This window comes from Caloenas nicobarica, chromosome 3 (assembly GCF_036013445.1).
Source record: "Caloenas nicobarica isolate bCalNic1 chromosome 3, bCalNic1.hap1, whole genome shotgun sequence".
NCBI classification, from domain to species: domain Eukaryota; kingdom Metazoa; phylum Chordata; class Aves; order Columbiformes; family Columbidae; genus Caloenas; species Caloenas nicobarica.
In genome coordinates this window covers 92,140,327-92,165,784 of record NC_088247.1, presented here as the reverse complement: position 1 = coordinate 92,165,784, position 25,458 = coordinate 92,140,327, and the positions used below count along the sequence as shown (strand labels likewise).

The 25,458-nt window shown below is 41.3% G+C and overlaps 1 protein-coding gene across 2 annotated transcripts in view; it reads left to right on the top strand.

Annotated features, from left to right (window-relative positions):
- Positions 1–25,458, top strand: part of TTC7A (tetratricopeptide repeat domain 7A) — a 176,334-nt gene that overhangs the window by 23,787 nt on the left and 127,089 nt on the right. For both annotated transcript variants that reach the window (XM_065630962.1, XM_065630963.1), the window contains 5 exons: positions 6,223–6,301; positions 9,501–9,661; positions 10,151–10,214; positions 20,727–20,864; positions 21,378–21,461. In XM_065630962.1, coding sequence (XP_065487034.1) covers positions 6,223–6,301; positions 9,501–9,661; positions 10,151–10,214; positions 20,727–20,864; positions 21,378–21,461 — 526 coding nt within the window. The remainder of the gene's footprint in view (positions 1–6,222; positions 6,302–9,500; positions 9,662–10,150; positions 10,215–20,726; positions 20,865–21,377; positions 21,462–25,458) is intronic.

Below are 25,458 nucleotides of genomic sequence, written 5' to 3'. Positions count from 1 at the left end.
ATTCTTCTATAGAAAATTGATACCATTTTTTGATTCTGGAGGAGGCATTGCTTCTAGTTTAGGGCTTTTTTGCTAGGTTTTTATCCTCTGAGAATGACTTGAAATACAACTGTGAATAGCCTCTGTGTTCCCCATTCTTTCATTACAAATCTACGTGTGCACTGAAGCTGTACTTGTGAGCATATCTATGAGAGGTGCCTTCAGGTAAGCCTTGTTTAACCCAAAGGCTTACAAATACACAAAGCCCAAATGTTGTCCAGTCACCCTTTTGGTCAGGTAAGTACAAGCTTATGTGTAAAGAAATTACGGACTTAAAAGACAGTCTCAGCATCCCCTCCGCAGGAGGGGACAGGTGTGGTTTTCCCGGGTGAGTTGGTGGCTGACCAGCTGTGGCACAGCGTGTGCTTTCTTAGAGTTTTGCCACTTCTGTGGTGAACAAAAAGCTCAAGTCTTGCCAGTAAGCTCATTAAAAATGTAATAAAATAAAATCTCATTTAGAACATATGGTGCTGATGTCCTCTAGGCACCCTTTGAATATCAAAGTCACTCATGTTCATTTTATTCATTGATGTTTTAAATTCAGTCTTCGTCAGTTCAGTATATCTAGTGGGTTGTTTAAGCTATTACTGTGGGCCCTGCTTGCTCCCTTCCCACGTTATTTTAATGACAGCCTTTAAAAAAAAACCCAGAACACACACACAAAAACCCTACAGGAAAACAATTTGGAATAAAATTACATGTGTGAATTCAGCAGTGCTTCAGTTATAAGCTGTACTGCTGCAATGGCAGCAAAATATTCTCTGTAGCTGTCTCCTGATGAAAAAGCATCCCGGTCGGTGCAGTGGAGCTCCCGTGGCAGGGACGGGAGTGGAGCCCACGCATTCCTCGCCTCCTCCAGTTTGAGTGGGAACACCAGCCAGTTAAAGGGAAGGTCCCGTGTGGAGGGCAGCAGCCCGGTGGGACTCAGCAGCTTGTCCCTGCCCCTCGGCTGGCGCGAACGGGTGGTTTCTGCCACGAGAGGGCATAAGCAGCATTGGGATACATTGCAGAAAGAGGAAGGAAGCAGGAAGGAGCTTTTTAGGATGCTTCATGTGTATCATAAAATTCTCCACCCAATACTGAACAGCTCAAAGAAGTGCTTTTGTTCTGCTTATTGCTTCCAGTGTGTTCAGGTGGGAAATAAGCCTTGGATTATGAATGTTCAAGCTGGCAGGGGGATAGGTTCTGTCAGGTGGGATGTGCTTCCCCAGTGGCACGTGTGTACAAAAGAAATAGTGAGTGCTTTATTCTGGTCTGGCCAGGCAGAATTGCTGAGGGATGAGTGATGTTGTCATGCTTTTGTTCCTGCTGGCAGGAACAGGCGTGCTCCTCTCAGAGCACGGAAGGGGTGCCCTTTCTTCACGCAGTGGAAAGAAGACACCTGTTACCAAACAAAAGTCCAGTCTCCCTTTCAGATGTTGAGCTGCCAGCTGTAAGGACCAGCAAGTCTTGCAGCTGTGCAAGTCGCAGATTGTTTTAAGATGTTTGCTTAAAAATATTGTGTTGCTGAAGACACATGTCCTGCAGTTTGCTGTGCTGCATCCCAGCAAAACTTTCTTTTATTCTTCTAGTGAGCGGTGTTGATGCCTTGGACGCAGATATAGGCAGGCAGATGCTCTCGTACTGTAGGAGCCAGCCAGTTGTCTTTTATGTTAGCGCCTGCACTGTGATTTGGGGTTGTTTTTTCTGATATAGACATGTGAAGATTTGGCTCATTTCTTACTGCCTTTCCTTTCAGAGTGTTGAACAGATATTACTGCTTTATACTGTTATGGGAACTTTGGTCAAGATGCTTTTAGTATTTTCTTATGGCAAAGAGGCTTCACCTGAGTGAAGTAATGGTTATATGTATGCTGCTCTCCTATATCACACTTGAAGTACATGTTGAGTTTCACAGGCAAAACAAAGTCAGAGCTTTCTAGAACATGTGTTTGGTTTGGAAGCTGTAGATGGGACACTTTTGAAGAAAATTATTGTAATATCTGAAAAATAACTTATTATAAATTGGATTTCCTTATGATCCGTCAAGTTAGGACCTGAATTACTTTGGAATACCCTGATGAAAATGCCTAGTAGGCAAAGTTTACACAATTCTTTCTTTTCCTTTCTCCTGTCAGTTTTCTAGAGTGCTCAGTTCCCTTTTTGAAATTTTGTAGGCATCTGTCGCAAGGGCACTTTGAAAGAGTAACTTCGTGTATGTGTTGTTTTACAGTAGAATCTAATGTACGAAGGCAGGCAGGACAATCTCTGCCAGCCTGTTCATCTCTCCTGAGGAATCTATGTGGGCTTTCTTGTCATTTATCTCCTTTTCAGTCCTCACAACCCTTATTCAGGACACCAGGACATTACAGCTGGTAATTTAGGAGTCTTACTGCCTACTGGATATACTGTATAGATCCAGATAAGTGCTAAGCTTTTGTGTGTGTGTGTGCGCCCCACTACTGTTAGACAGGCTGCCATTAGGAAACTCTAATGTACTTTGTTGTAGTTACTTGTCTTGTATCTTCATTCATAGGAACCTGAGAATCTGAGGTGTACTTCTTCAGGTGCATTTCGTGCCTGCGTGTGAACAGCTGTTTAAGCAGAGAGTATGAATTTTTAGAAGCCTGAGCGAGATGCAGAAGGAGCTGGGCAGAGGCCGTGGTGTTGCTGCTGTTTATGTGTTTCGGGTACCGCTTTCCCCTGGAGGGGTGGCTCTGCAAACTGCCATGTAGTCACCTCAAGATGGTCTCTTCCATCTGTTAGTGGCTAACTGTTTTAACAGTTAGTGAGCAGGAATAAGAATATGATCTCTGGTGCCCATGTTATCTTTGCAGACCTCTGTGCCCATGGGCCACTCTGGTTCATTATCAATACTTTTCACAACAATTTGCATAGCGTATTTCTTTTTACTTGTATCTTAAAAGTTTGTGTAGTGTTAACCCAAGAATATGACATAGATGTGAGATGACTGCTGTGATTCCTGGACTGGTAATTAATTACCCTGTGTTAACAGGATAGTTGTACAAACAAAACACTTTTTCACACCAAGCTGAACTGACTGGACTCAAGGTGCTCTTTGTCACAGTTTGTGCCCATGGTTTTCTGTGTTCCTCTTTATTAGATTAGCTATAATTGAATCCTAAACAACATTTCATAATGGGTTTTTAAATGCCTCTCTGGCCACTTTTGTGGCCAGAACCAAGGCAGTTAATTGACCATGTGCTTTTTCCTTCCTGTTCTTCCTCATTTATTTTTCTGGCATCTTAGCAGTGCAATAGGGGCCCGTGGACTCTTCCAACTCATTTAATTTCCATGATCCGAGGTTCACTTTTGATGCCATAGCTTGAGGCAACAGTACCTGGGATTTCCAGATAGTCTTCTATCCAAGTCCTGCAGAGGCTCAACATTGCTTAGTTTCCCATCTAGATAAGATCAAATAGATTCACTGTGGATTTGGCAGACGCTTTATATTTGCATCCTCATCCATTTATCTATGTACACGTATTTCTGTTCAAATACATACTTTTCTTTTTGTAATCTTTGGGTACTAATTTAAAAAAAATGTTCAAGTGCATATTTAATATATGAAGGACATCTATTAATGGAACAGTAAGTTCCTTATCATTCTGAGTCGACCAATTCATATGCTTAAAATGAAATGTGTGCTCAGATGGCCTCCTGGCCTGGAACAGTAGAGTGGAAAGACAAACTTCTGTGTGAGGAATGTTTGCAGACTGCTGGCAGGTGTGCTCTATCACCTGTCACGGCTCAATGTTCAATAAGGTTCAAAATATAAAACCTGCCAAAACAAATCCTCAGTCCCATAGTGGTGCTGTCAGGTGCTTTACACATGTCAGAGTTGAGAGCTCAGAGCACTCTGAGAGACCCCGACCACAAGCACCTGTCTGGGAGGTGGTGAGCACTGAGTGTTCCTCCCGTGTTGCCCATTTTACACTCCCACCTGTTGAAGGTGTTTCTAGGCGTTTGTCATGTGGTTCTTGGTTTCAGTCCTGACTACTTGCAGATGAGCAGCAACTTGCCATTTATTCTTTCACTTTAGTGTGTCAATATTCCTTCTTTTTCCTCTGCCCTTCCCTGCAGAGCAATGTGTTTCTGCCATGAAGCTTAACTGGGTTTATGGCCTTGTCTAAAAAGCAGAACTGAAGTGGTGCTCCAGTTCTTTGGGAACAAAACTGTCTCTTTTTAGCACATTCTCTGGGTTTTTCATCTCTTACATATGTGCCAAATGTGGAATTAATTGGCTTTGCAAGTGGTCACTAATCTTCTTTCTGATGCTAGTTAATGGAATTCATTGACACTTTATTTCGACAAATAGCATTATTCTAACAAGAAATCTAACATATGCATTTTTGAAAATGTTGTAGAACTGTTAAACACCATAACTCTTCTGTCCAGCCTCTTAAGGAGCTCAAGGAATCAGAGGAAATGCCAGTAGCTTTCAGTAACTGAGGAGAGCAATTGGGCAGGTGTATTTTGTTTAGATGGGGGAATTTATTTTAACTATGTGATATTGGATAGCATGTGAACAATTCTGTTGGGTTTGGTGTGACTACTCATGTGCATAATTATCACTGTGTGCTTTATTGCTTTCCTCATTTTAAGGTCCAGAACTGCATCTTTCTGGGTATATTCTTTCCTAGACCTACAGAAAAGCACCAGATGTCTTTAACCCTGTAACTACAGAGCTTGCTGAAGTGTTAAAGTCCAACCTAGAAAAACTTCCTTGAGCTTTTTTCCCTTGATAAATTCAAAGCACATCTTTTTCTTAGAAAGCAGAAGGAAAAAGAGAGACTTTCTCCACAGGGGCGAGGTTCCAGTGTTTTTGCTCTTGCCTTACTTTGCATGTCTGTAGGTCGCCAACAACTAGGTAATCTACAGATTACCTCTAAGTTTAAAATTTTGACGTGAGTATTGATGGGAAGTAAGGGCACATGCATTTGCATTCTGTGACTTGGTGACCATAAGCTTTAGGGTGGCATTTTATGTCGCCAGTATTCATGGTAAACATGATTGCGTTTTATTCCCCACCTTCACTCCCTACCAGGCCCTCGCAAAGAATTACTTTTTATTTCTTCCAACATTTGCTATTGATTCTGGAGTTCAAGAAGATCTGCAGTGCATGAAACTGGGCATAAGCGCGGTCTTTACTGCTTACCTTCAAAATTTTATCAGATTGACAGAAAAGTGTGTTATGGTGTATGGCTTATTTAATGAAATCTAGGTTTCATCTGCACAGAAAATTCTCCTGGAATAAGCTGAAGTGGCAGCTAATGTATAAGTAAAACTGCTTCTCTGGTTGTCTTTATTTCAGTACAGCATTGCTCCTTTTCTAATAACTTGTATTTCTTTGGGTAGCTTCCATTCTCCAATGAAAGTGAGCTGAACCATTTCGTAGTTACTGTGGTGGTACAGCCATGTACTAAGTCTTGAAAAGCTTATAGACTGCAAGTGTGTTAACTAGTATGTCTGGTGTTTCATCTTTCCTCTCAGCATCTCTTAATGCTCAGACACATGATTAAGATACCATTTGGTAACTAGTCTGCTTTAATTGCTCGTGGCGTATGCAGAGTAATGTGATTTTGTTTTTATTTTTTATTTTAGCCTAACCCTCTTTTATTGCAGGTGAAGCTGTGCTTGCAGACAGTTACTGCAACTTAGCTGCCTGGTAATATACTGTTTAAACCACTGTAATGTCATCATGTGTCTGGCCCATCAGACACAAGGCGTTTAAGCACCACCTAAAAGGAATCGTCATTTAAAAGCATCATGTAAGCTCAATATAATTCAAACAAGTACAATCTGTGTGTATGAAGAGGAGGTATAGATAGATGCTTTTAAGAAAAAGCATCTGCTTTATAAATACAAGCTATGAAAGGCTTCCAAATGTCCCCTCTGTTTGTCAAATGTGAATGTGATCTTCTCCTAGGAAGCCATCTGGAGTAGGGATGCTACTGTCGCTGCTTTGCTCGGTGCCATTGTCCTGTCTGTGCCTCAGAGTGACTTGTCTCACTACAGCGCGTTCAATATTCCTGATTGTTTGATTCTTTGAATGTCAAGATTGTTGCCAAGCTTTGGCGCATCATACAAATATTTTGTCTCTAATGTGCTGTGTTTTGTGTGGTGTGTTGGTTTGTTTTTTTTGTTTTGTTTTTTTTTTTTATTCTTTTGCCTTCCTCATAGAAATATCGTGAAAGGCATGAGGAGTCTGCGAGAAATACTACGGACTGTGGAAACCAAAGCTACTCAAACCTTCAGAATGGTAAGAGGAATGGGAGATGGGAAGGTGGGTTTTTTGTCCTCACTTGATAAATGGTTGCTGCCTTTTTCTTTTTTTTTTTTTTTTTTTAAAAAAAACCCCAAACTTTTGGAAGTGCATGGTCAAGTGATGCTCTTAATTCAAAGACCTGCCCAGTTGAAACCTCTGAGCCATCAGACCTGGGCATGTGGGTTACTCTTTTTTTTTTTTTTTTTCTTTTCCCCCTCCTGTTCTTTTCATCTTTTTCTAGCCCTGGTGGAAATAGGGATGTATTTAGTTTGACAGTGCTGTCCTCAAGTGATAATGTCTTGTTTTCTTTCTTGCTTTTCAGTGTGTGCATGCACACCTTTTTGCATTTGCATGTGGAAGCATTAAGTACTTCTGGCTCTTGCAACAAGCAGTGCTTTTTTTAGACTCAAGTGCCTCAGTGTTCTTCCTGTCAAACACCCTTCAGTACAGAGTGATTTTTAATTTTTTATTTTTTTTTTGTTGATGTTGGCATTCTGCATCCTGTTATCCTGAGCGCTTCTGGTAAAGAAATCACAGAGAAAGTTGTTGATGTGCCTGTTTAACTACTTGGACCTTTAACTGGTTCTTCCCTGTCTCTCCTCTTTAAGAGATCTTGTGCCAAAGTTACTCAGGAGGTGACAAGGTCAACAGCATGGAGAATAGGAGTCTTGAGAACACGAATGAAAACTTTGCAGTTCTAAAAACACTGCTGTTGATATGACTAAACTTGTTTTGTGCTTGATTCAGCTTTGTGTTTTGTGTAATTCTAGAGAAGTTCAGCAAGGGAGGTGGGCATGGGTTTGCATAGCATTTTGGAGGTGGAGAGTGCCAGGTTCCAATGGATGGACTGACTGTGTGTCCAGCTCACATGCAGAGCTAAAATGAAAGTGTGAGCAGAAAGGGTATCCTGCGTACTTTTTTGCCCGGGTTCCTCACATCTGTGTATTTTGGAACTTCTGTTCTGGAAATTAATCTTCTCATTGCCTTGGGATCACCTTATATGACTAATTGAGAATTCAGATGCATGTGGAAGTTTGTCACACTCAAATGGTTGCATCTGTTTTCAGATTGAGATCAGGGTTCAGGGGATTTTTCTTGCTCACCTGTTTTATCATTTTGCTTAAAGGAGTCTAACCATCTGCTGTTCCTCTACCATGACAGAATGTGGCTCTTAAATGCTCCTGTCCCTTTGCAGCTGGGGAGAGCTGTACAACACCCCTGGGGGATTTTTCTCTGAGGAGAAATCTGAAGGTGTTCATCCAATAGCTTTTCCTGGGATTTCCATTTTACTGGAAGTTGCATTTTCATTTTTTTGCTTATTTTTAAAGAGCTGTCAGGAGGGCAAAGGGAGGAATGTGGTTAATTAAACAAGTTTTTCAAGCATGAAAATGAAACACATGATTTTTTTGTTTGTTTGTTTTGTTTTCCTAATTTGTGGGATCACAGTGTTCTTCAAGCATAATGATGCTTTTTTTTAGCCAAAGGCAGCAATAACATAAATCAGAGTCTTGGCCTGTTCTGGTTTGTTTGGTCTTATTCAAAACAAGAGCGAGGTTAATTTACATAGCTACTGTACGTTAAAATCAAAGACACTGAAAGTATTTGGTGCTTGCCTTTTGAAAGGCTTATCACAAACTGTACTCCTACTTCTGTGTGAACCAGTAGAGATCTTTCTATTGCTGGCATATTATTTCCCCCCCGCCCCCATTAAGACTAGGAAAAACATAGAAGAGTTGGCTCCTCAGGGTAAAACTGACTAAATAATTACACACCGAGACGATAAAAAGATACTGGCTAATGTCGCAGGGCCCCAGGCCATTTTGCTCATGGTTACTTGCTATAAAAAGCATAGAAAAGCCTAGTTAGAAATAGATGGCTTTCGGTAACTTGTCAGTAGGAGTGCATGGAAGGTCTTGGGGTTTCCAGGGAGTTGTATGTGACAATATATCTTTGAGGTGCCGCCATACATTCAGATCGCTTTGTCGTTTGCTGGGTACCTCCCTTTCTGGTGCTTAAGAAGCTGTGGTTGCATTTTAGACTAATTCAATGAATTTGTGTGTGGTGAGATGGATGAAAATAAAGAACCTTCTATCAAAATAAGTTATTTTTCTGAATCTGGTAACAGGAACTTAAACCTCAGTATGATTTATTTGGTCCTCTAGATGTCATACTTCAAGTGGAGTGATGTTTCACTTTATCAATCATACCTTTCCTGATATTTAAAAGGAAATTACTCTTGTTGGCTTCATAACACATCTCAAAGTGTAAATTGCATATAAAATACATATGCAGTAGTCAGAGGAGTTCCAAGATAAATTTACGAGTATTAGTACAGAAGGGCTGAAGATTCACCCTGCCTCTGTTCTGTGCAGTATTTGCTTTACAGCTTAGAGTGCTGTGCTGCTTAGAATTCACAGAAAATACCACCCGTTTTGGTGCCTCTGTGCTCATTTGTGTGTTCATGTATTTACAGTGCAGGAAATTAGAGATTTGTTGGGTGGGGTACAAGGACAAATGGCACAGATAGTTTTGCAAAGTCAAGTTTACTTGCCCCCTTTTGGGCCCAGCTTGCCAGCTCTGTGTGTGTATTTATTTAAGGATCCTTGGCCACTCAGTAGTCTAAAGGTGTGTATCTCAATATAAAGCTCCTAAGCCTATTCTTTCCTCCTTCCATTGTTGCAACAAAAAGAAAGCAGCAGTACCAAGGTGAAGCTAGAGAAGGCCGCAGGAAGAGCGATATTAGCAGATAAAGGACTGATCTCTTAAACCTAATACAAAAGTAGCCTCTGGGCTGAGACTTGCAGACAAAATTCTGAGGCTGAGAAGGCAGTGGAGTGCCATCATACTCAAATGTAGTAACATTTGTGAGATTCTCTCAGCAGCCCGAGCGGCAGTCTGTTGTCTTAATTCACCAAATTGTCTCTTGCTGTCAGGTCTTTGTGATACTGGTTTCCTACAGCATTTCAACAAGACCACGTGAACGCTAAGGCTGCCCTTTTTGGAGGAGGGAAGAAACTGCCACTGCTGTAGACTTTTTAGCAACCGTTTTAGCTACTCTAGCTTTCTGAAAAGTGGTACCGTCACCTTGTCAGTACATCTCCTTCCCGAGGTGGAACACAGGGAAGGAGGAGTCTTTTGTGTTGGAGACGGCTTCACTGATGTGTCTCTCTCTGTCCTGTTCACTGATCTCTAGACTGCAGCCAAACAGCTAGCCCAAGTACTTCTCCATTCCCTCAGTGAAGACTGTTACTGGAGCCCTTTATCTGATCCACTTCCTGAGTTCATGAACAAGGAAGATCAGTCTTATGTCAGCAATCTTCTTTGTCGGAGGCCCGAGCTGTACACAGAAGAGAAGTAAGCCTTTTTTTTTTTTTTAATTTCAGTCTATTGGCAGGAGGAAGGAGTGTGTTTGAACGCTCTTCGGTACTGCTAATTATGTCACTGATTCACATAGTAGTTTTGTGTGTTCTCGTTTTTAACTTCCCATCAGAAGGCCTGCTGGGAGAAAAAGAATTAAACCTTGAGTGTGTTGTGTGTGGTGTTTGAGGGTTTTTTTGTGTGGTGGTTTTTTGTTTTGGTTTGGTTTTTTTTCCCCAGTAAGGAACAAAATCCAGCCAAACAGCTGTCTTTGCTGTGAAATGGAAGTAATCTATTTATGGTTCAGTATAGCTCATCTAGGATATATTGCAGAGCTTTTAATTATGTGAACCTGCAAAAGAAGGTATTGCCTAGCAAATGAATTATACATGAGATGTTTCAAGTTACTGCTCCTCTTGTGAAATGAGAAAGAGGCTGACGGGCTAATTCTTGACCTTCCTCAGAAAAATGTGTTCTCTCTTTCAGTGCCTACTGCCCTCAAGACAATGTAGAAGAGGCTCTTCTTCTCCTCTTGATCAGTGAATCCATGGTAAGCCAAAAATGAATTTGTAATGCTAATTAGCACAAAGGAATATCTAATATTTTCAAGTCAAGTCTTCTGGTTGGTCTCGTTTACAGAATCTTCCCTATATAAACAGAAGCAAGGGTTTGGCTGCTGAACAGGAAATGCTATTTAATCCTTTATTAGTAATGCCACTGTTATTTCATGGAACATCAGTGAAAGGTTTTGGGAATTGTCAAGAAGAGGAGGTGACTGCATATACCACACCATATCTGACATCCAGATACATTGTCAGTTGACAGATGTTTCCACTCAAAACATCTGTGTGGATTTATGGATCAAGAATGAGATGAAGGGACCCTTGACTAAAGCCAGGCATGATGGTGGTACTCACTGTTTGGCATTTGCAGGATACAATATCCTGCATTCCTTAGTCTGCAGGGCTACTGTTTTAGCTGTGTTCTTTAGCAGTTTCTGATGCTGATGACACAGGGAGTTTTGCGGAAACATTTGTAATGAGCTACAACGAAATAATTAGACTTATTCTATTTATAGTATCAGTTGCTTTAAAAAATCACTGTAAGAAGAAGGGAAAGGGGGAGAAAAACAACTGCATGGAAAACTGCATGGTAATCTTTGATCATTTTCGTGTTCTTAAAAGATGCAAACATACAGAAAATATGTAAGGAATGTTTTCTGAACATCTGTCAGGAAACTTACTTTGAGCTGCAAGTGACCACTTATTATTTAAAGCAAAGTGAGATTTGAAAACCTTGGAGCGTCAACGACCCTCTTAGGAAATGACCCTCTTTTAAACAGCTGTCAGACAAGTTGAAAAGAGATACTGTGTAAACCATTTTGGTTTTTTTACCTCCTTCAGTTTTTCTTTGTCTGGTTCTTCTGGCTCAAATCCTTTCCCTTTCCTGCAAACTTCTTCAGAACATGGCAATTTCATATTGTTTGCTTTTAAAATTTGGGGAAAAATTGAAGAGGTGGAACCACCCCAAATATTAAATTTACTTAAAGATCACTTAGATCTGGGTGTTACTTTGTGCTTTTTAGTGCTTTCTACATTAAGCCTCTGCAGTACCTCTGCTTTGTGTTTTCAAGGGCTTTTCTGCGGTTAAAAGTGCTTTTTGTAACTGGAAGTGGAGACTGCAGGAGTGAGGGCTTGTAGAAGACCTTGTGCACTTCTGTTAAAATCATAACTTCTCAAGTCAGCGTGGCTTGTCAGTGCTGATCCAAGAGGGAGGAGGATCAGGGGTCTGGAGCAGTGACAGTACTGGCTACTCCAGCCTTTTCTGGGACTGGGCTTACAGTCAGAAAGGCCTTGTGGGGCCTTCAACTCTGTAATCTTGTTCTGCTGAGGTGAATGAAAGTTATCCCTGTTTTATCCAATAGTGCTTAAAATGGTGAGCTGGTCCTGTAACTAAGTTGTGGATGAAGCAGTGAGAAAATACAATTGATAGGAACTGGACTGCTGTGCTGACTTCAAGGCAGAATAAGTAATCTTGTGTTTGCTTTAGTGCTGTCTTCTATATATAGTAACTTTCTGGAGGTAGATACAAGACGTTTTGATCTGCTGCATATAAAGCACTTAAATAATTGGAGATCTTATATCAGAACACTGCAGGAACCAGAACTGTGGGGTTTTTTTCATTTTTTGGGTAATGGCAACATCTGAGCCTTCCTCTTGCATTAGCAATAAGCTTGCCATATTTTTTTAACAAAGTACAGGACAAGTGTATAGAAATACAGCTGTGTATAGAAATGAACGTAGCAGCTGCAGCAATGTCCTTCCTAAGTAAAGGAACAGTGGAAGCAATCTGGTTCTTATATATGTTTACAATCCATGTTTGTTTAATTTATGACGAGACATCTTTTTCCATGACAGCTTTGTAGCCTAGTGAATTTTCTTGTGTACAGGTTTGTTGTTTGTTTGAAGTTGTGGTGTTTTTGTTTGTTTGTTTTGTTGGGTTTTTTTGTTATTGTTGGTTGTTTGGGGTCTTGTGGGGTTTTTTTTTTGTGGTGGTGGTGGTGTTTTTAAACTTGCTGAAGCTCATGGAAAATGAGTTAACAAGAAGCAGATTTCCATTTGAGGTTTCCCTAATGATATAAGGTTAACAAAGGAATAAAACATATTTTTCTTCCCAGAAGGAGTGTCAGTGGCAAGCAATAATAATATATTTCTGTAGGCCAGTAAGTAACGTAGTTGGTGTTCCTGGATGTTGGCTGGATCGGGCATTCTTTCAGTATTTACAATTATGAACCCCTTGAAATGAAACAGAAGTATGCAATTAGGTTGGCTTCCTGGGAGCTCTTCAGCTTCTCTGGCACTTTTGATTGCTCTGTCAGAGCAAAACTCACCAGAAAGGTACTTTTCCTGTCTGATTTTTAAAGAGATAAAAGAGCCAACCCAGGACTGTAAAGTCAAACAGCTGCTCCACATGCCTGTTCCTGACTTTTGCCACTCCAAAATGAGCTCAAGGGGTGCAAAACTGGAGGAAGGAGGGACAGAAGAATTGTCAGCACGTGGAGCGGACACAGAGCAAAGATGTACTACTGGGAAGTAGCATAAATCGTCAGAGAACCTCAAACAAAGTAAATATGTGATAAATTCGATGAAAAGGAGACATGGTAGCTTTTTCAAGAAGTATATATTTATTATAGAACACCTTCCCCCTCGCCCCGAGCTGTACAGGGAGGGAGTAGATCAGTGCTAGGTAGTCTGATGCTGAAATTCACTCTATTCTTCTGTTTGTCTTGCCTTCCTAAGGTGAAGCTAGCATTTACTTCACCAGGATCTGTTCAGCTTCCCATAAGATGTTAAGGGCGTTAAAAGAACTGTTCCTGTAAAGAGGAAAGGAAGGAAAGAAATTGTCTCTAAGGTGTTGTGAGCCAGACCCTGCATTCCAGCATGCCCCTGGCTCTTAGTGGTGCTGGGTTCTGGCTTGTGATGCTGCCCCAGTTTTTCTTCTTATCCTTTTAGCTTGCGTTGGGAGCCAATTTGTGTGTTCTGGTGGGATGAAATGAGTGTGTCTTCTAAAGGGGTAATTAAGAGTTCCTTCAGTATTTCACTTACTCTGCCTCTGAGACTAAGTACGTAAGAGTTTTTCAGATGGCCAAATGACTATTTCATAGGTTTGAAGATGCTTCTGTGGATATATTAACACTTCCAGTGAAAGCTTGGTGTCTCTTTCCTTGTGGCACTCTCCTGAGTTGCCTCGTGTTCTTTCTGTCCCATTGTAAATGGGAACCTATTTTCATAAGCTATGGCATCTTGGTAAAAAATGAAAAGCATCCCAGTCGTTGAGTTTGGCAAGTGTTTCTCCTCTGTGCCAGCTGTTATTTAGTCACGGTGGTTGTCTGTAGAGTTGTCATGAAGGAATCTAGTGAAACAAATTAGGCAGCCTGAAGTTTAGCACAGTCAGGGCTGTCTTTAGGAGGGTTTGTGGCCTCCTGGCTAAATTCTCTTTCTTTATGCACAGCCTGAGTTATGGTATGGATGAGCTGCATTTGTGAGAGGAGGAAAATTATCTCCTCGAGACCAAGGAGAAGGCCAGCCAGTGACAGCCTTTACCAGCTCAGGCAGTGGTAGAATGATGTGATCCTATCACATGTTGGAAAAAGTGGACTGGCCTATTTTTAAACCACTGGTCCTCTTTCTTATTGCATTTAACCCATCAAAACCAGTAGCGTTCCGTTTTTGGTGAGAAATGAGGGCATATTGTGACTTGCTGTGGTGTGGTTTCTCCACATCGTGCTGCCAGTGGGAACAGCACTGGCTCTGCCATCAGACTCTGGTGCTTTGCCCTGTGGGGTGTAGGCAAGGGTGGTTTGACAGAACTAACCCTTAGCCTTAGTTTTGTTTCTTTTAATAACCATTCTCAGGAGTATTCTGAGTTGACTGCGCTGCCCCTTAAAGGCAGCCAGAAGTTTCTCAAAGCCAGGAACAGAACACTTTCTATTATGTTTTCTGTTTACTTTTGAGGTAAAAAAAAAAAAAAAAAAAAAAAAAAAGGAAGGAAAAAGTTCTTTCTTTGCACTTAGAAACCTTGTCTTCTTGAATCTGAGGTCCAACATACAGTCTAAAATCCCTCTATTCAGCGCTTGGCAATGCTGGCTCTGACAACTGGGGATTCTGGCTGGTGTGGTCCACCAAACATACCAGGTAACTATGGATTATTATTTTTGGCACTGTGTTTACTCATACTGAAAATGAAGCTCCTTGTATCCAAAACTGTGTTAAAAAAAGATTAGGAATGTCATCCTCATGTTATCTCTGATTTGAATCCCTAAAGGCGATTTGACCTTGGAGAGCCTTAGAGCACAGAACAGATGGTGAAGGGGAAGTGAGATCCTGGGACTTGTCCTGTTCCTTTTACTGGTGAGAGCAAACTCATGGCTCTGAGCATGCCTTTAATGGAACGAGATTAAACCCACATTTTTAAGCACAGAAATAATTAAAACCTGTTAATTCTACAGTTCCTAGCTTTATAACATAATACTGTCCAATAAATGGGCCGTCAAAGGAGAAGCAGCTGTGTTGCTTTTGTAGGATTTTATTTTTTTGACTGACACCAAGCCCAATGATGATAAAACAGCTGGATGACCATCATGAGTGTTTTGTTGAAGGCTATCATGCTATGGCAGCTAAAAGAGATAACTGGGGACAGCATTGCTCACACTGTCGATTCTTGCCAAATCACGGCGATGCACTTACAGTAGCAAGCCCGACTGTCTTTTTAACTGGCCTACAAGGCAAAGCTATGTGTTGGGGACCTGCAAAGGTGAATTGCAGGATGCTTCTAGTGGGAAATACACCACCTCTATTAATTGCCTGCTGAATAAGTAGTTCTAATGTGAGCTTCTGGAGACAGCGAGCTTTTTTTCTTTTGCTTTGCAGTAGAAAGTCTTGTTTCCTAACTTTTGCAAAGAGGGTGGAAATTCTTGGAAGATAACTTTCTAAATGCAGATTACTGATAGCAAATATATGACTTTGTTACTGTGCTGGTTTTGGCTGGGGTAGAGCTAGTTTTCTTCATTGTGGTTAGTATGGGGCTATATTTTGGATCTGTGCTGACAACAGTGCTGATAACACAGGGCTGTTTTAGTTACTGCTGAGCTGTGCTTACAGAGAGTCAAGGCCTTTTCTGCTCCTCACACCACCCCAGCAGTGAGTAGGCAGGGAGTGCACAAAAAGCTGGGAGAGGGCACAGCCAGGACAGCTGACCCCAACTGACCAGAGGGATATTCCATACCATACGATGGCATGCTCAGCAATGAACTGGGGGGAAGATGGGCTGGAGGCCGCTGCTGGGGGGTGGGCTGGGCAACCCTCATTTGGTGGTGAGCAATGGTTTTCATTTGCATCTGTCTTGGAGTTTATTTCTCTCTCTTTATTTTCCTTTTCATTATGATTTATTATTATTATTATTATATTTAATTTCCTTTCCGTTGTTAAACTGTATTGATCTTAAGCCAGGAGTTTTCTCACTTTTCCCCTTCCTGCTGGGGGGAAGAGTGAGCGGGTGGCTGTGTGATGCTTAGTTGGCTGGCTGGGGCTGAACCATGGCAGTTACCCAAGGCAGTATCCAGAAACAAACCTCATTACTTTCTCCCTCTCTCTTCCTTTTGTGTAGGGTTGTTGGGCTGCTTTGGCTATGGGGGTTACATCTGTCTTGTTTTCAGTGATGTTTCCCGAATTAGTTCTGCCACAGTACAAGATGTTAAAATATACCTGGTGAGAGATAAGATGTATCTATATGGTCATATTTGATAATAAATAATAATGGGCTGTTTTGCTGGGACGTCTGAATTTGGGTACCAGTAACTTGTACTTATTGCCTACCAGAAATGAGGCAGATGCAACACAGTTCCCAAGGCAGTTTATTTTTCATTTGCTGTGCTTCTGATCTGAAAGGGAGCAAGTTGTGGTATCTCCATAAGAGCAGTTTTGGGAGAGGCTGGAGTATGGCATTTCCTCCCTGTGCCACCTGCTTCTGATTTTCACAGCAGCTTTGCAGTCAATCCTGAATATTTTGTTTGTATATGTTAGTGAGGGGAACCTTCAAGTGCTGTTTAGAGATCATCAATAACTTAGGTGAAAAGTCAGTAGCCTTCTTCCATATGAATGGGTCCTTGCTGTTGTGAAGAATTCATTCATTTTATTGGCAGTACAAGCAAAACAGCCAGAATGGAGATCTGAATGACACATACTAAATATTTTCCAGCTCTTAGCGGTAGAGGCATCAGTTGCGTGATTCCAAAGGCTTCTTGTCAATCTTACACACATAACATTTGTTTTTCTCTCTTAATGTTAGTATTGAATCACACCAATTACATTATTACAGTACACTGCGTAAAACATGCTGCCGTTCTGTATAGATGGTTGCAGTGGATCTGGCAATTATGTCTATTATGAAAAGACACAAGTTGAAAATTAGAATGCCCATGAATTAGGGGGCAGGCAGCAGGCACTCATTAAAGATTTTAATTGCTTTCTTTTTCTTCTTTGGAATAAAGCAGGGGGAGCCATGTTTCAAAGTGAGCAATTAAAGGATACTTCGTAGCTAATTGCTGTGAGAATGGGCTGCTGTGTGGAATATGCTCTATTGTAATTCATATGATTGCTTGACGTTTTATTAAGAAGCACATCTTTGTACTGTGGTAAAATTTAATTTTCTACAGGGTAACTACGTGCGTAATCACTGCTGAAGTAATGGCCATTTGGATTTGCTGTGGCTCTTTTCCTTTCTACATGTGATAAACATGCCATAAATAAGCTGTAATTATCAGTCATTGATGCACAGCAAATCCTTTGTGTATAGGTGACTTATCTAATTTGCAGGGAGGGCTGAAGGTGCTTGCTGTCCTGTGTGCTGCTCAGTCTGGGCTGACTGCAGGATGTGCCTTATCTCCCAGAATAGGATCAGTGTCACGTCTGAGCCACCTGCATGCGCAGCTGATTGTGTCTAATGCACCCCAAAATATGCAAATGTGATACATCTCTGGGTTGCTCCATGACCCAGGGCACTGACTGTGTATTTTTGCTCTGTGTAGTGCATGTTATGCTAAATTCAGATGGTGAAACTCCTGTTGGTAGCATTAGTGACCTTCTCCATCCCACACAGCAGCCTTGAACAGAGGTTCTCTTCTTTTAACGATGTGACTCGCTATCTCTCTCCACCCCACTTGTGTGCTGCGAGGCACGGCTGTGTGACAACGGGAACAGCTTACGGGGAAGAGTCATGCTGGAGTGTCGAAAATGGATTTGTAGCTGTGTTTCACCGCTGCTTCTAGTGGAGGAGGAAGTAATGCACTAGGACAAATTGGGCATTGCTGCTTATGTGGTTGATATACTGTTTGGAGATCAGTGTTCTACAAATAACCTTTTTTCCATTTGGGTTCAAGAAAATTGGTTGTCTGAAACAACAGAAACACAGGTATTGAAAAAGTGTTGGTGTAAATGGCTTAGAGTTTATGCATTCTCAAATGCAAAATGAAATCTTTCTCTCTCTCTGTGTACGTTTCAGTAAGTAAAATTCCCCATCCAGCAGATTCAGTTATGCTGTGTTGCAGTAGCTCGACAACTGTTTTGCACTTGTACTTAACCAGGGACTGTCAGGTTTTCTCGCTGCTAAACTGAAACTTACAAAAACATAAACAAAAATAAAGACAAATAATTTGGCTATTGGTGGTCTGGGTCACAGTGTCCTTTGTGAGAGGCAGGCCACAGAAACATGCCGATTTCCCTGAGTGGGTTGTAAGAAATAGTGATTCATGTTCCCTTGTCCGCTCTCCTGTATGTAACACTGCAGTAGTAAATGATACCTTGAGCCTTGGGATGATGATTTACATTATTGTATTAAGCATACTCATGTTCTTGCCACTGTTCAGTCAGCTTGTTATGAGGTTTGCACTTTTTTTTAATATCTCTGTGATAATGTGGGAACTTCTTGGGTTTGGTGGTTTTTTGTTGTCTTTTTGGGGGGCGCTTTTTGTGGTGTGGGTTTTTTTTGTCTTTTTTTTTTTTTGAGCAGCTGGAATTAGCAGTTGGAAATGGGTTCAGTATTAAAAAAATGTTGGGGTAGAAGGGACAGAGACTTTGCTCAGTGGCAACTTTTATGTGTGCAAGTATAGAGTGTGATAGATTGCAGAGACCTTCTATGGCAGGGGTGTCAAACTCATTTTCACCAGTGGCCACATCAGCCTTGCAGTTGCCTTTAAGGGGCTGAATGTAATTTTGGGACTGTACAAATGTAACTACTCCTACGTTTGTACAATCCTAAAACTACATTCAGCCCTTTGAAGGCAACCGCGAGGCTGATGTGGCCCCTGGTGAAAATGAGTTTGACACCCCTGTTCTGTGGCTTTGAGATTTGAAAGCTTGAATAAAATAAGCAGGTTTATGACCTTCTTGGAAAGAATATTAATCATGTGTATGCGTATTATTTTTTTAACTGCTGTCTGCTTAGGTAAAGTATGATATGTACAATATGTTCAGTGTGACTGTGATTTTAGAATGTTGCATCCTTGTAATATGTCTTGTCCTACTTATTGCAGGATTTGGGCGTGATCTTCCCTCTAGTACCAATATGTGTTAGCAGACATTAATGGCACTCACTAGTTCTGATTAATTTTCTATCTGTGCTTAAAAATTGTAGCTTGGTACTAGATGGATACCCAAAAAAAGCATCAGGCTATAGCTGACTAATGATGAGATTACAGAGCATGGGGGTGCTATCTCAGTAGCTATTTTCTCCAAAAAACTGTCATAACAATGTAACCACTGCAGGAAAAAAATGTTAATGCTATTGCATATACATAGGAGGATTGACTTGGCAATAAGTATCATTCTGTATATGATTTAACTCTCTGAAGTAGCAGTCTCAGAATTGTTCTGTATATGCCTTTAACTCCTTTTTCTGTTTTAAAGTAGAGGTCTTGAGTTAGATCCAAACAGAGCACAAACATCTATTTATTTCTTTATTCTTATTTGCTTAGTTCTGCTAATAAAAACAGATGAGCTGTGCTTGTGTACTCTGGTTGCAGGATTTTCTCTTCGAAGTTGGTTCCATTCTCTCATGCAACCTATTGTTCTGAACTATTTTTTTAATCACAAATTACATCTTTTGCAGTAACATGAAAAAAGCTCTTGTTGCTACAAGAGTTGGTGTTAAGTTTATTTGTGCAAACACTAGACCAAGTCTGGCCTGTCAGTTTGCCTTTAACCGCAGTCGCCATTTAGCTCCTGGTTGTGATGGTGTTAGTTGTCAGTAATTGTGTTTGCTGTCTTGGTTGGAGGCTGTGATGAGGAGTGCTTGGAACTGGGGCATTACACAGATAATATCATGATGAAACAGCTGCAGCTTAATCATAATGAAATATGCGTGGGCTTTAAGGGCTGCATATTCTGGAAATTTTTATTACACTTAATTTCCATGTTTAACCTTTTTAGGGAAAAAAAAAATCTCCCTGTAATTAGAAAGAAATAGATGTAAGATTTTAGTAGTAACTATTATAAAATAAATCTCAGGGAGGGAACATTTTATTTGTCTTTGCCCCAGGTGAAACTGCTGGCAGTCTGCTAATTTTCCTGATCTTTTAGCTGTCTAGACCTGCATGTCTGATGTTGCAGCCTGCCAGCTGAGGAGCCCAGGGCAGCGTATCTGTGCCGTCAGTCAGTGCCAGCGCTCGGCGGCATCCAGCGCTGCCTCGCCCTGAGGTCAGGCAGTCTGGGCGATGTCCGCTGTGTTTGGAAATCAAGAGGGACTTTTTAGTTTACTTCGGAATTGAAATTTCCCCTCTTGGTGCTCAGAAAAGAGAGAGGCTGAGATCTTGAGGTAAATCTGAGTCTGTGGCATGTGGTATTTTGGGACATCTTCTCCAATTGCGAGACTGGTCATTTTCGGTCAAAAGTAATGTTTCTTTTTGATCTAGGCTGAGCAATGCATGGATAGATCATGCAAAATTAACACAGGGTATATATTTTTTTAAATTGTTTGATACTGTATTGCCCACACCTGTAATTGCATTAAATTGATGATAGGCAAATCTGATTGCTAAGGCAACCTGCTCAAATAAAAAGTGAGTAGCAGAAAATTAAAAACACATGTTATCAGGAAGAAATCAAGTGCAGGCACAGAAGATAAAATACCGACTGTGGAAGCAGTTATCACAGTTGCAAGCAATTAGAATAATAAGGAACGTGGTTTAAGGATGGCCTTGAATTTCTACTTATTGAGGAAATGGGATCTGGTAGGTCTGTTTCCCAAATGCTCTAATTCTGTGAAACAAATCCAGATAAGGTATTCCTAGCAGTTCCGTTCTGTATGTATAGTGCTCTTCTTGAGTTTGCTTTGTGTGGGTAAAAAGTATCTGTATGGAAACACCTTTTTTATGTTGGGATGAGTTAAAAAAGGTATCTCAAGATGATTTTAAGCAAAATGCCATGGATGATGGGTGGAACTTCCTATGTAGGAGTCAGTTCTGTCTTGTTCTTTTGGAGTCTGATGCTTCATTTGTGTCTGTGTCCAGGCCAACCGGGATGCAGTGATCAGCCGAGCCCCAGACCAGCAGGATGACCGAGCTGTCAGCCTCCAGGATGCCTCTGCAGTCTACGACCTCCTCAGTATCACGCTGGGCAGGAGAGGGCAGTATGTCATGCTTACTGAGGTACCTTCTCCTGGCTTCTACTGAAACTTCCACTCCAAACGAGCAAGCAAAGCCTGTCTTTGCTGTAGCTCATGGGGAAGGTGAAAATAAAGTGTGCTAGTTGGCAATTAGCAGATACGGCTACAGACCTATGGCAGCATAGGCCAGAAATGCATACTGAACATAATTTATATGTAGACACTTGAACAAAGTGACCCTCATTTGAAGTGATGGTGTATTCTAGCAAGCCTCATTAACTAAGAGGAAAATGTTGTTATTAAAACAAACAAAAACACCCCACAAACCAAAACAACCCTTCCTCCCCCACCCCCCCAAAAAAATACCACCAAAAAAAACCCCAAAACAAAAGAAACCCAAACAAAAACAAACCCACGAACCCAAAGAAACTGGGCCCCGGACTACAACAGCACAGCAGATTGTCTCCCCTGATTTGATTACTGAGCAAAGCAAGTCTTGACAAAAGACATCAAACAAAAAAAAAGTCTGATGTTTCTCCCAACATTTATTTCTCAGTGCTTGGAGAGAGCCATGAAGTTTGCGTTTGATGAATTTCACCTCTGGTATCAGCTCGCCCTGTCCATGGTGGCCTGTGGAAAGGTAAGGTTCAAACCAAAGGACTTAGAAAAGGCACGTTTTCCTCTGGCGGAGTCTATCTAGCTTGCTTGTTTGAAGGAGTGCAGTCATGGGTTTTGTGGCGTGTGCTGGTTTTGGCTGGGGTGGAGTTACTGTACAACTACCTGAAAGGAGGTTGTAGCAAGGAGGGTGTCGGTCTCTTTTCTCAAGTAGCAAGTGATGAGAAGAAATGGCCTTAACTTGCAGCAGGGAAGGTTTGGATTGAATATTAGGAAAAAATTCTGAACTGAAAGGCTTGTCAGGCAATGGAAGAGGCTGCCCAGGGAAGCAGTTGAATCACCATACCTGGCGGTGTTTAGCAGATATATAGATGAAGTTCTTGGGGACATGGTTTAGAGGTGGACTTGACAGTGCTAGGTTTGTGGTTGGACTCGATGATCTTTTCCAACCAAAACAATTCTGTGATTCTACAATTCATAGTAACTACTACTGGGCTATGTTTTGAATCTGTGCTGACAACAGAGTTGATAATACAGGGCTGTTTTAGTTACTGCTGAGCAGCACTTACACAGAGTCAAGGCCTTTTCTGGTCCTCACACCACCCCACCCATGAGAAGGCTGGGGGTGCACAAGAAGTATAGAGGGGACACAGCGGAGACAGCTGACCCCAACCAAAGGGATATTCCATACCACATGGTGTCATGCTCAGCATAAAAAGCCGGGGGAAGAAGAAGCAAGCGGGGAACATTCAGAGGGATGGCTTTCGTCTTCCCAAGTAACTGTTATGCGTGATGGAGCCTGGCTGTCCTGGAGATGGCTGAACACCTGCCTGCCCATGGGAAGTAGTGAATTAATCCCTTGTTTTGCTTTGCTTGTGTGCACGGCTTTTTCTTTGCTTATTAAAGTGTCGGTATCTCAACCCGTGAGTTTTCTCACTTTTACCCTTCTGATTTGCTCCCTCATCCCACTAGGGGGGTGGTGGGTGAACATGCAGTTGCGTGGTGCTTAGTTGCTGGTGACGGTAGGTGCCATCAGACAGCTACATGGAAGGACAGTGCTCTTGTTTTACACCCTGCACTTTGTGATCAGGTATGTGCATTTGGTATCAAGTACTGTTCTTTCCACTTTGCTTCTCGTTATCAAGGAGAAAATAGATCTTGTGCATAGCTGTGGATTGAAAAGTATTATACAGATGTCCATTCTCTGCAGGTTCAACATTAACATAAAGATACTGATGTCTAAAACTGTCATCAACTCACTATGTCTTTGGGCAGTTGACTTAACCTTTCTTTAAGCTGTGGTTTCTCAATCTGATCAAGGAAATGTTAATGCATTTTTTTAGGGAGCTTGCAAGGATTAATATTTTTGAAGTGCTTGGTGCAAAAGATACTGTAGAAAAAGAAATGATGTGTGAATGTTTGCATGGGCATGTGTTTTAGTATAAGTTGTTTTATTAAAATAGTATAGTATTTGTCAAAATTACCAGTTAACCACTGAGATGGCTGAATTCTGGTTGCAAAAGATAGGCAGAAGCAGCAGGAGCTTTTCTTTATTAGCCTTAAAAGAGCAGGCTTCCTGCAGGAGACGTGGATGGTACAAAATTCCACCTGTTCATTCTGGGGGTCTCCCCCTATGCTTTCAGGAGATGTGAGCAAATTAATACTGTGCAGTAGTAGACCATTTAACATGGTCCTATATTCTGTGTATATTCTGTGTCTGTGGAGAGTGGGAGATTCCATGTGGAACCAGGCAGAGACCACCAACTAGGAGTCATCTCCAAATGATAACTTATCACTGGTCTTTTATGGCTGTAAGCTGACTTGGAAACAGTGGCTTTGGAGTGGAGATTGGAGATGAATATACAGTGGCATGCTTTTGCAAAGCTGTTGTCATCTTGTGATGTATAAGTGGCAGCAAAGCTTGGAAGATGTCTGAAGGGATTTCTTCACTTCTGTGAGCACAGGCAAAGCCTTATCTTGGAAGACTGACTGTTGTTATGCATTATACTTCAAGAAAATGGGAGACCAACAAGAGAAAGCCTTAATAAAGAACATTGAGGATGGCTAAGGGTATACTAAGCAGGACTGTGGAAGGACTGAAAGAATTGATTATTTTTTTTTTTTTACCTTAAAGGGGAGAAAAAAGTCCAAGAGAGAAACAAGTCTTCAAGACCTCTTAGAAGAAGGGGTTAATCTTGTCTGTGGCAGGTAGGACAAGATGTGATGGCTTTCAGTTGCAGCAACACAAGTTCATGTTTCATATTAAGAGGCCAAAAAGTTATTGTGGTACCCTGCAAAAAGGTTGCCTATGGAGGTTGTGTGGAGCCTGCGACACTGGGATCTGTGGGCCACCCTAAGCAAATACCGGTCAGCAGTGACCCCAGTGTGAGGCACCAGGCATGTACTTGGTGGGACCTTGCAAACTCTGACTGTGTTCTGGGACTCCACACTTACCTCATAAATCGGTTAGATCTGTTGTAATCAAAAGAAAACATCAAAACTTTGAGAAAGCATATTAGATCAGCAAGGAGCTGAAGGGAGATGTTTAGTGAGAAAGAGGCTCACAGATTCCTATATGAGTTCCATACAAGCATTTCAAAATCCAATTCCAAGTATGAAAATTATGGCTAGATTCGAGCATCTCTCTGGAAGACTGAAGCTACTCATGGATCACTTGACCAATGAGCTTGGTACCATACTGCTAGTACCTTGCACTGGCTTATGTCAAGGTTGGGGTTTTACAAGTCAGGTCCAGCTCCTCTTGGCATTCAGCTGGAGTTAGCACATTGCTGCCCTCTGTGCATTTGCAAATCCTCTGGATACCTGATCTCTTGATACTGAGGACAACAATGACTAGATAAGCTATGACGGAAAGGCACAGTGTCTTCCCATGAACACTCTCAGGACTTGTCTGGGAGCTTTATTTGCTTTATAGGTTGTGTGACCTGTTTCTCAACAGCAGGCAATGCTGGAGCTCTAGTAATCTGCCAGAGAGCAAATCTAGATTTTTAACTGCTGATGGTTGAGAGAGTCACTGTATCCAGAGAGGCAATTGTGGTTCAATCCTAGGTTAGTATGGAGACAAGAAATAGGACTTGATCTTTAGCCTCTAACAATTTGCATGAGAACTCAGTCCTTCTCCATGAATGTTTGCATACCTCTTCAGCTTCCCTAGAAGTTACTGAATATTTGGTACTTAAGAGGAAAAAAAGAATAACGCAAGTATCTGTATCTGTAACTGTCCTATCTTTTCAGATTTTTAAGTATGTCATGTATTTTTGCCTGCACTTTAAATATTTACAAGGTAAAATGGCCTGATCTTGCCTACTGATGTAAAAGCTCTAAATGCTCTGAGCCCTATATGGGGCAGAGGGAATTCCCTTACCCAACAGTCCCATCTGTGTGGTATTTCACTTCTAATCCCAAAGTATTCCCTGAGGATTCCTGTTGTATGCTCTGCAATGCGTCATCTTGCTAATGGGAGATGTGGCCTACATTTTTATACTGCTTCACAGCTTGATAGCAGGACAGAGTTCATTTAAAAGCAAGTGCTCCAGTGTAGCAGAAAGAACTGATGAGAAAACAGTGTGGTCTGTCTAGACTGCAAAATGCGGAGTACACTTGAGCTTTTATAGGTAAAAGATCTGTTTTCACCTCTCTCAGTCACAGCCAATTCCTGATCTTATTTCTTGGTAATGAAATCTCGCATGCTGTAGCATTACTTGTTCTGCAGTACAGCAAATCATGCTCATAAATCCTGAGTATGACAGGAGCAGTTTTATCAACCTGTAAATGCTGGAAACTTTGGTCTCTGTTTTTAAACGCGTTTTTAAGATTTGCAAACTCTGACCTTCTTAAAAGTGCTGTAAAATCAGATCTTGCTCTCTATTCTACACTGCATTCGACTAGTGTTACTTCTATTTTGTATATTTATCTTCTTCAAATTAAGTTAATCAAGTTGAATCTCAAACTATTTTCTTGCCCTGGCAGCCAAAAAAATTGCCAAATAGCAACTGTCATTT